Source organism: Hyperolius riggenbachi, chromosome 3 (genome assembly GCF_040937935.1).
Source record: "Hyperolius riggenbachi isolate aHypRig1 chromosome 3, aHypRig1.pri, whole genome shotgun sequence".
Classification (NCBI taxonomy): Eukaryota; Metazoa; Chordata; class Amphibia; order Anura; family Hyperoliidae; genus Hyperolius; species Hyperolius riggenbachi.
Window position 1 is genome coordinate 180,641,509 of NC_090648.1, and position 10,042 is coordinate 180,651,550.

At 46.2% G+C, this 10,042-nt stretch overlaps 1 protein-coding gene across 1 annotated transcript in view; it reads left to right on the forward strand.

The window, feature by feature from the left end:
* The window catches only part of SLC27A2 (solute carrier family 27 member 2), a 73,702-nt gene extending 72,973 nt beyond the window's left edge, over positions 1–729 (forward strand). The window contains exon 10 of the mRNA XM_068275377.1: positions 459–729. Coding sequence (XP_068131478.1) covers positions 459–635 — 177 coding nt within the window. The 3' untranslated portion in view covers positions 636–729. The remainder of the gene's footprint in view (positions 1–458) is intronic.
* Positions 730–10,042: the final 9,313 nt, after the last annotated feature.

The window sequence follows — 10,042 nt, forward strand, 5'->3', positions numbered from 1 at the left end:
CCGAGCTGACGTAAAGTCTGCAGCACATCATCGTATGACTTCCGTGGTGACGCAGCAGCGGCAGAAGTAATTGAAGTCAATAAGTGATGTAAGAATTTCATTGGGAACACGTTGAGTCATGGCACGCATTTGTGGACCGACCAGAATCCCAGGGAATCCCAGTGACATACTTCCTGCCAAGCAAGGAGTACGTCACTGAGTGGGGGGCGGTGCTCTGCATATGGCCCTGTCGGCGCACTCTGCCCTAGGGTCATATGCTTGTCATTTTTTGAGTTGCGGTAGGATGCGTCAGGAGCAGCGCATCCCCACTGCAACGCAAAACATAAGTGTAAAACCGTCCTGAGTCTTAATTGTAAGATTCACTGGTACTATTTCTATGGCTTATTATTATTGCATCTCTCCAGATTGTTACCCCAACCAGATTCTAATCATTGTTGCTTGACTGTTTGTTTCACTAGGATCAATTGGAGATCACCGGAACCTTCAAACAGCGCAAGGTGGAGCTTGTGAAACAAGGCTTTGATCCAGCCACCATCAGTGACCCCCTTTATTTCCTGGATGAGAGGGAAAAGAAATATGTGCCTATGACTCAAAGCATATATGCGGACATAAAAAATAAAAGGATAAAACTGTGAGACTTTGACGCCTCTGGTTACCATCTGTCGGGCCTATCCTGGGTGTTGGCGCTGCAGCTAGTTTATTTTGCATTAAAAGAGATTCATATAAGTATATGTTTGTCCGTTCTTAAGAGGGTAACTGAGTAACAACACCAATTCCTGCAGGATGCCAATTAGTGCCCCAGTGGGACCAATTTGTACGCTGTGACCCCGACACGGGTTATAAAAATAAACAACAGGAGCGGCATGTGTTGTAATACAGCTGCAACACTCGGCACTGCTCATTTAGAGCAATCTTTGTAATACATTACAAGAGATGATTTTTGCTTGCCCTTTAACGAAGTCAGTAATGAAAAATTAAATGCTTTGATTACCCTATTGCAGTATGTGCATGGTAGAAATAATTGTAAAGGTTTGATATGCTAAAGGAGTCACCCATCCCCCAACCTGTGCCCCCTTCAAATACCCTATCAGTTCCAAGGAATTCACATAATGCAAATATATCTCCTGAACTGGGTTGAGTATTTGAAGCTAACTCAGTTGGAAGCAAATTATTGGCTACAGTAATCCAGAACTTAAAACCGTTCATCCGAGAGTGCTAATCTATTAGTAAAAGGTCATTGTTTACAAAATAAAAATGTTAGGAATATACTTTATTATACAAACATTGTCTTTATAACATACATTCAATAAACATACCCATATCTGTACAGAAAATGAACTATTTATGTAAAGTTGCTGTTTAAGTTTATTTGTATAGGTTTCTTGTCGTTGTAAGATAAGCTTATCAAAGCCAATTATGAAGGGAAGTATTATTATTATTTAGTATTTGTACGGCACCGACATCTTCCCCAGCGCTGTACAGAGTATATTGTCTTGTCACTTAGCTGTCCCTCCGAACTCAGAAGTATGCTTCTGTGGTCAAATCTGTACACTGTGACACACTGAATCTTTTTTTTTTCTTGCTATGGGCCCATCTATATTTTATAGCGCACTGTACATTTGCGTTTGTTTCTCAGTCTTCAAAAATCCACCAGCATGAAAATATTAAAGGGAGATCAGAAATGTGTACCTTCTTCCTTGAATCTGGGAACTGTTTTGCCATTGTGTGGTGGGTCACATGATCACTACCAGGGTGCTTAGCTAGAAATATGTGTCTATACTCTATACACTTTAACACAAAAGGTAAAATGACTTTGGCCTCAATTCACTAAACATTACCGCAGTCGGTAATGCAGAAAACAGCTGATTTTACTGATCACATTTCCAATTCACTAAACTTGTTACCGCACAGAAATTTAGAATTACCGACTAGTGAGGTAAATACCTCAAGAAATGTCAAGAAATTGCAATTCACATAGATTTATGAATTTAGGAAATCAGGCAAAAGTGTACTGTGTTTTTCTCCAGCTCTGACCAGCCGAAAACTCACTTTTTCTATGTGGTAACATATTGACAGATGTAGCAGAAAGCCAGTAGGGAGAGCCACACAGCCTTGCTTCTCACGGTGATTTGGTCTGTTGCCCTGAAAGGCGGGACTTCACTCTGACAGAGCAGGGGAAGAAGACATTTTATGAGGCTTTTCTGCATCCGTTTAGATTTGAATATTAGACTCATACAGAAGAGCTCCCCCTGGTGGCTGCAGCACATCTATAGGAATGCCGGGGATGCACTGGACAGAAAACCCTGACTTATGCTCACAGTTTTCTGCCTGACCGCTGACCTGCTTCACACCTGGTAAGTGAGACTAAGGCCCAGTGCACACCAAAACCGCTAGCAGATCCGCAATACGCTAGCGGTTTTGGGAGCTGATTTCAGAGCGATTCTAGGTATGTTTAGAGAGGTTTTCTAAACATACCTAGCGGTTTTGGGTGCGTTTTTGTGTAGCAGATTACACATATTGTTACAGTAAAAGCTGTTACTGAACAGCTACTGTAACAAAAATGCCTGGCAAACCGCTCTGAAGTAGCGTTTTTCAGAGCGGTTTGCGTTTTTCCTATACTTTACATTGAGGACGAAACGCTTCCGAAAACCGCAAACGCGCAGCAGGAGGCGCGTTTGCGGCTTGGCAAAAACCGCAAACCGCCGGTGTGCACCATCCCATTGCAATACATTAGACAAGCGTTTTTATAGGCGGATGCGGCCGGCGGATCGCTCCAAAAACCGCTCGGTGTGCACTGGGCCTTACTAAGCAATGCTTAGTGAATGAAAGCATGTTTGTTCAGTAAGTTACCAAACTTCTACCTCATGCAGAAAATCTTTAGTGAATTTGGAAAAAAAAGTGTAAAATACCAAATGTGGTATTTTACTGACCTAAAACCGAACTGCACTTAGTGGGTTGAGGCATTTGCAGAGCAGCAAGAGGCTGAGATATGAGCCTTTATATATTCTCACCAGTAATATGTTACATGCAGTGACTTTTTGTACCCCTCTTGTAGTGGTTTCCTTAGTGCAGATGCCATTTGACACTTTAGTAATCCAATTCTAGTTCTGATGGTCTGTAGTGCTGATTGAGAACATGCTGATATTCCACTTTGTCTTGCAAATAGCTTATAACTTAAAATTCAACCAAGCAAATTGATGCCACCACTACATTTGTTTGGCTCAGTTCCAAGCTGCATGCTGTGGTTTGCATGCAAACCTAGATTATTTCCCTCTCATTGATCATTATTGAGGCTGGATTAACGAGTATGTGTAAGTACGCCGTCGGTGAGTTGAGCGCAGGGCGAGCAGAATGACGGCTGTCTCTGCTGCCGCTAAACTCCCAGCCGGCGTTAAATACTATTCTCCACCGAGTCGTCACAGGTGGAGGGAGGGAGGTGCAATCGCCAGATCCCGAATTACTCTTACGCGCAGCATAACATTCAGCAGCTGGTGCTGAGCACTGTGTGCTGAAACCACCTGCACCAGATTTTTTTTTTTTTTGTTACACTGATTCACCTGCACCAGATTTTTAATACTATGAACAGATTGTGTAGGTAAGCTCTTATACTACATGGAGGTGGTAAAATTGGTCAGTAATTGGCCAATCAAAATTGAGGTGTGTACCAGGGTTAACAGATAGGCTAAGTTCACACTGAATGCATTGTGATGAGCATGCGGCACGTTTCAATGGATTTCAAAACTGGCGGCTGGCAGCAACGCATGTGTCACAGCACATGGTACCCTGTAGCCAGCCTTTTATAAAACAGGTAAACCTTGCGTGTTACTCAATACTGCATAGTTCAATATGAGCTACTATAATGGAAATTGATGCACCACGGAGTCTACGCAGCACTGTGAATGTGCTGATTGTGGATTCATTGCAGAGCGTTTCTATGTAGTTAAAAATTACGTTATACTGCAATGTGAATAATGTGAACAAAGCCTTACTAGTGACTGGTGCTGTAACAGCCTTCTTGTATTGTCCATAACAACCAACATTTCATTGCTTGAAAGCCACTTGGTACGGGGGGCGTGGCCAGCGACCGAGGCTGATGGACGCACGTTAGCTTCGCTCTGCACCCTCCGGCTGCATTTGCCCTAATTGCACCTGTCACAGCAGACTTTTAAACTGCTCTTCCACTCGATTGAAGCCACAAGAGCCTCTGGAATACAGATGGGCGGCCGCCGCTCCGGCAAAACACCCAAAACAAAGACACACCAGCCTCTCCCTCCCCGCGGCAAGAAGTCTAAGATGGCGCCCGATCAGCCGCGCGCGGACTCTCCGGCTCTCATCTCCGAGGACAGTAGCTTTATCTCCTTTCAGCCGGTAGAGCACGGGCAGCAGAAACAGCTCCCTGCTGCTCGAGGCAAAGCCTCCAAAGATACATCACAACAATCATCCCCCTCTGCGGGCGGCGCAGCCAAGATGGCGCCTGGACATCAGCGTGCAGGGTCGCCTGCATCAGCCTCAGATACGAGTACCGCAGCCTCCTTATCTTCAGCCCAACGGGGATCGGCCACTGCTGACAAAGGTACTGGGGTGATTGAGTCTCGGGATAAAGTACTGCTAGAACAGTTTGAACTTATTCTCCAGCGCAGGCTGGACGAGGCCTCCGCGCATATCACCCACCAACTCAAGAGAGAGCTTAGAGAGCTTGGGGCCCGTACTAATGTTCTCGAGCAAAGAATGGACAATGCTTCCGTGGTTTTAGATGCCCATGAAAAGGATATCGGGTCAGTCCAAACAGATATGCAGTCAGCCCAGCTTAAAATGGAGGACTTTGAGAATAGGGCCCGACGCTGTAACCTCCGAATCCGAGGGGTCCCTGAGTCAGTGACTGACCTTAACTCTACCATAACTGCTCTCTTCCAAGAACTCGATCCAGCAATACCGATCGACAGGCTGGAGTTTGATCGAATACACAGAGCTCTCACCCCACTCAAGCCTAACGGCCCTCCCCGGGATGTGATAGTGAAGCCCACTTTCTACAATACCAAAGAGGCCTTGCTGCGGGCTGCGTCGAGATAAGAACGATCTCACTTTTCAAGGGTACACATACCAGCTTTTCACGGATCTTGCACCCTCAACGATTCTGCGCAGACGAGCCATGAAACCTTACCTACAAATCTTGATAACTCATAGCATAAAATATAAGTGGGGGTTCCCCTTTAAATTGATCTTCACCCATCAGAACAAGCAAGTGATCGTGACCACACCTGAGGAGGCTCAGCAAAAGTTTTAAGCCTTGCATCTGTGCCTGCCTGACAACTCTCCCGCGCGCAGCCACACTTCAGCTCGCTCGGCACCCCTATGGGAAACGGTCAAACCACGCCGCACTACCTCCAGACGCCGAGAGATTGGGGGTTCACCCTCCAGGATGTCCGACCCGGGTTGAGAACTACAGGCTAAACTAGCACTGGCTTAAGTAATAGGCCTGGATGGCTATCCAGACCTTAACCCACTGCATTGAATCACTTCCTAGCCATGTTAGCGTCCTTCTGCAGGAGGGCTGCTCCTCAATTAGCTGCTGTTATCTCTTAAGTATTGCCTTGTGCTTCTATAAAGCACATCAGCTTCTTTCTACATATATGCTAACCTTCCATTGATGCACAGTTTTATTGTTATATAGATGAGTTGGCTTCAATTGTAGTAGTTTATCATGTGACAGGTTCCTCTTTCTATTGGTTTAAAAAGTTACACTAAGCTTTGCAGTTGGAGGGGGTTACGGACTCCCCCGCCAGCCCCAGACTTTTTGGCTTATCTCCTAGTAATACTAGGCGATACCTTGGCTCCCCCTGTGCTCTCCGATCACAGGGACAGCCAACTTTTGAAAATGGTTTGCAACCCCCTGTTTGGTCTCCTTCCAGGGGGGTGCACTTTATGGTTTTCTTTCTCCCTCTATGTTCTTCACCCTTCATTTCCCTCCCTCCTCCCCTTCCCCACCCCGTTCCCCAATTCCCCAGGGCCGCCGACTCCGCCCTCTCAGGAGGCAGGTAAAATTTTGCTTTCACCAGGCCCATACCATGGCTGTAACTAGTACCACTGGAGGCCTCACTATCATTTCCCATAACGTACAAGGGTTCAACGTCCCACAAAAAAGAACTAAAGCGTTTAACTATTATAAATCGTGCAAAGCAGACATTGTCTGCTTGCAGGAGACAAGATTTTCGGTCTCTTCTCACCCCTCCTTCCTTAGCTATCATTTTCCCTTGACATTTAACTCCCAGGCTAGAGAAAAAGTGAGGGGGGTGACAATTGCATTTCGCAGGGGACTTCCCTTTAAATGTAAGACATCTATAACCAACCCAACCGGGAGATATGTTCTTTTAGTGGGGTTATTGGGCGACGAAAGCCTAACTATATAGTGTCTTATTACGCACCAAACAGCTTTCAGGAACGTTTTCTCTCTCACCTAATTCAAGTAATTAATCGTCACAAAGAGGGCACTCTAATCTTATGTGGAGACACCAACTCTGTTCTAGACGAGGCTTTAGACAGGTCCCGGACCACTAATCAACTCAATACCTCCAAGGCTCCCGGCACCCCAAACCCCACAACCATTAGCTCACTGTTTCGCTCCCAGAACCTCCTTGATGCCTGGAGAGAGCTCAATCCTAATACGCGCGACTACACATTTTACTCCAATCCCCATAATAGCTTTTGCCGGATAGACCATTTCTTTCTCCACCAGCATACCTTGCCCAATGTAAATAGAGCTAAAATACTAGCAGTCACATGGTCGGATCATAGCCCACTACTCATCCAGCTAACCTCTCTAACTCCCAGGAAATCAAACTTTAGGTGGCGCATGAACGACTCCCTACTCTCAGACCCGGACTCTCTGGGCAAAATTCGCACTTTTTTAGAGGATTATGTAGAGGAGAATGGGGAGTCAGTCAGTTCGCCCATCATTCTTTGGGAGGCCCTGAAAGCAACAGTCAGGGGACGCATTATTGGCCTAGCCTCACATATGAAAAAGCAGAAACAAAAAGACATAGCGGACCTCACTGATAAGTTAGATAAAGCTGAGGCTGCTTGGAAAGATAACCCTACTGTCTCTCTCAAAAGAGAAAGAGACCTCCTCCGCACTCAGCTTGATCTTAAATTATCAGATGTGGCTGAAAAACAACTGCGCTGGCAAAAAAATAAATACTACCGATGGGCCAATAAATCAAACACTTTACTGGCCAACAAATTAAAACATAGGGTCTATAGACCCCCTACTTTATCAGTTCGCCTACCCTCTGGTCAGGTAACCCTAGACCCCCAAAAGATCACTCAAGGCTTCCATAATTTTTTGAGCAAGCTCTACGCCCCTCCAGATCCTCACCCGGTGGCGGATCTTGCATCCTTTTTAGACTCCATTTATCTCCCACAGATCCCTCCGGACCTTATAGAATTGACGAATGGGGAAGTTACGTCGGGGGAGGTTTTAGAGGCTATTAAATCTCTCAAGGTTTCAAAAACTCCCGGACCTGACGGATTCTCAGGACTTTTCTACAAGAAATTTGCAAATGCGCTGAGCCCCCTTCTTGTCCCACTTTTCAATGCCTATAAGCAGGGCCATGCCCCACACCCCAGCTCTTTGCAGGCTGATATAGTGATGCTCCCTAAGTCCGACCAAGAGCCTTTGGATCCTCAACATTTTAGGCCTATATCTTTACTGAACATAGATCTTAAATTACTAAGCAAAATATTGGCCTCTCGAGTCAACAGATTTCTGGCAGATATCATACATAAAGACCAGGTGGGCTTTGTCCCAGGTCGCCAGGCTTCGGACGCCACCTTACTGGCAATCCAAATATTTGAGCTTATGCACTTAAGGAAGATACCAGGCCTGTGCCTCTCTCTCGATATCTATAAGGCTTTTGACCGGGTCTCATGGGAGTATCTGTACGCAGTGTTGGATAAATGGGGACTGGGAGGCTCATTCACTTCATGGATCAAAATTTTATATTCTAACCCCACAGCTAGTATACACTACGCGGGTCACTCTGCCCCCTTATTTAGGATCCACAGAGGCACCAGACAAGGTTGTCCCCTGTCGCCCATCCTTTTTATTATAGCCATGGAACCTTTAGCGGCGGCTATTCGACAACACAGTGGAATTCGGGGGGTAGAGCTAGCGGGAGTACACCACAAATTAAATCTATTTGCGGACGACCTATTACTGTTTATAACCCAACCCCAAACTACCATCCCAGAAGTAATGTCTATATTGGATACATTCTCAACTATCTCTGGCCTCCAGATCAACACTAAAAAATCTAAAATTCTTAATATCACCCTAGCCCCAGATACCTGCCAATCCCTCCAACTCCAATATCACTTTACGTGGTCAGGCCCTGTTCTAGACTATCTGGGAATTAACCTAACTGCCTCATACGACACACTTTTTCAATACAATTACTACCCCTTAGCTAGGTCAATAACACACTTACTATCCCAATGGTCCACCCACGGGCTCTCCTGGTTGGGTCGGGTTAATTCCATCAAGATGGCACTCCTCCCCAAGCTCCTCTACCATTTTAGGCTGCTGCCGGTCCGTGTCCCCTCCCATTTCCTCAGAATGTTGCAGGGCAAATTAAACAAATTCATTTGGGATAACTCCCGCCCAAGGGTCGGTAAACTGACTCTTTATATCCACAAAAGAGACGGAGGCCTGGGAGTTCCCAACCTCTCCAACTACTATCAGGCTGCCCAAATAACCCACCTAGTAGACTTGTACAAAGGTCCCAAAATGCCTACGTGGGTCCTATTTGACATTCCTGGGGCAGCCCCGCAGTCTATCCAGACTCTCATATGGCTACATAAACGATCTCGGCCCCAGACCCTGAGTGCCCCACTGCGACACTGTCTGGCGGTGTGGGACGCAGCACGATACTCCAGAAATCTGATGTCTCCTACCCTCCCCCTTCTATCCATTATTGACAACCCCCTCTTCACCCCAGCTTCCGATAACCCGGGCAGCTTTAGATGGTGGAGAGACCAGGGCCTAGAGCAAATAAAATCTCTGACCAACAGTGCCGGGATATTATCCTGGGAAGACTTAAAAGACAAATATCAAATTCCAAATAAAGAAAGATTCCGTTATCTCCAATTGAAACACTGGTTAAATTCGCTCTTCCCGCGGCAAACCCAGTTCCCAATTGTCCTAACTAGATTCGAGAGGCTTTGCGCCCTGGAACCTTTTGCCAGGGGGGTAATCTCGGTTTTGTATGCCCTCCTTAATGACCCGCCTTTATCATTTCGCCATGCATATGTTTCCAGGTGGGAATCGGACCTGAAGAGCTCTAAATCTAAGGAGGAATGGGAGACAATCTGGAGCACGGTACCCAAGCTTTCCTTAAACTTAGCCCTGGTTGAATCAGCCTATAAAGTTCTGCTTCGGTGGTACTGGGTGCCTGCCAGACTCCGACATGTTCCTGGTATGGAATCGGGCCACTGCTTTCGAGGTTGCCAAACCAAAGGTGATATGTTACATATCTTCTGGACCTGTCCCATGATATCCAGGTTCTGGTCCAGAATATATAGAATGCTCCAGGTACTATTTGGCAAACAGGTCTCTAGAGACCCGTGGTCTGCACTTTTACACTATAAAATCGATCAGTTGACCAAACCTCAGAATACTTTGGCTCACTTTATCCTGGTGGCGGCCTCCCAGACAGTGGCTCGTGCCTGGCGCACCCAATTTGTCTCTTTTGAGGAAGTGAAGCACAGGGTCTCTGCATACATGGTCCAAGAACAGATGGCCAGCATGCTGGAAGACAGGGTTGAAACCCACCACAAAATTTGGGATCCATGGAAGCTCTATATTACCTCCACCTCCCACTAAGAAACTGCACACTCTGAATGTCCTATGCATGTGTGCGAACTAACCCTGGCCCTCCGTGGAGACCGGAGTCTAGACCTTGTCCCCCTCATCCCCTCCCTTCCCTTCACCCCCTCCCCTTCCCCCTCCTATTCTTTTCTTTTCTTCATTTTTTCCTTTTATTCTCTC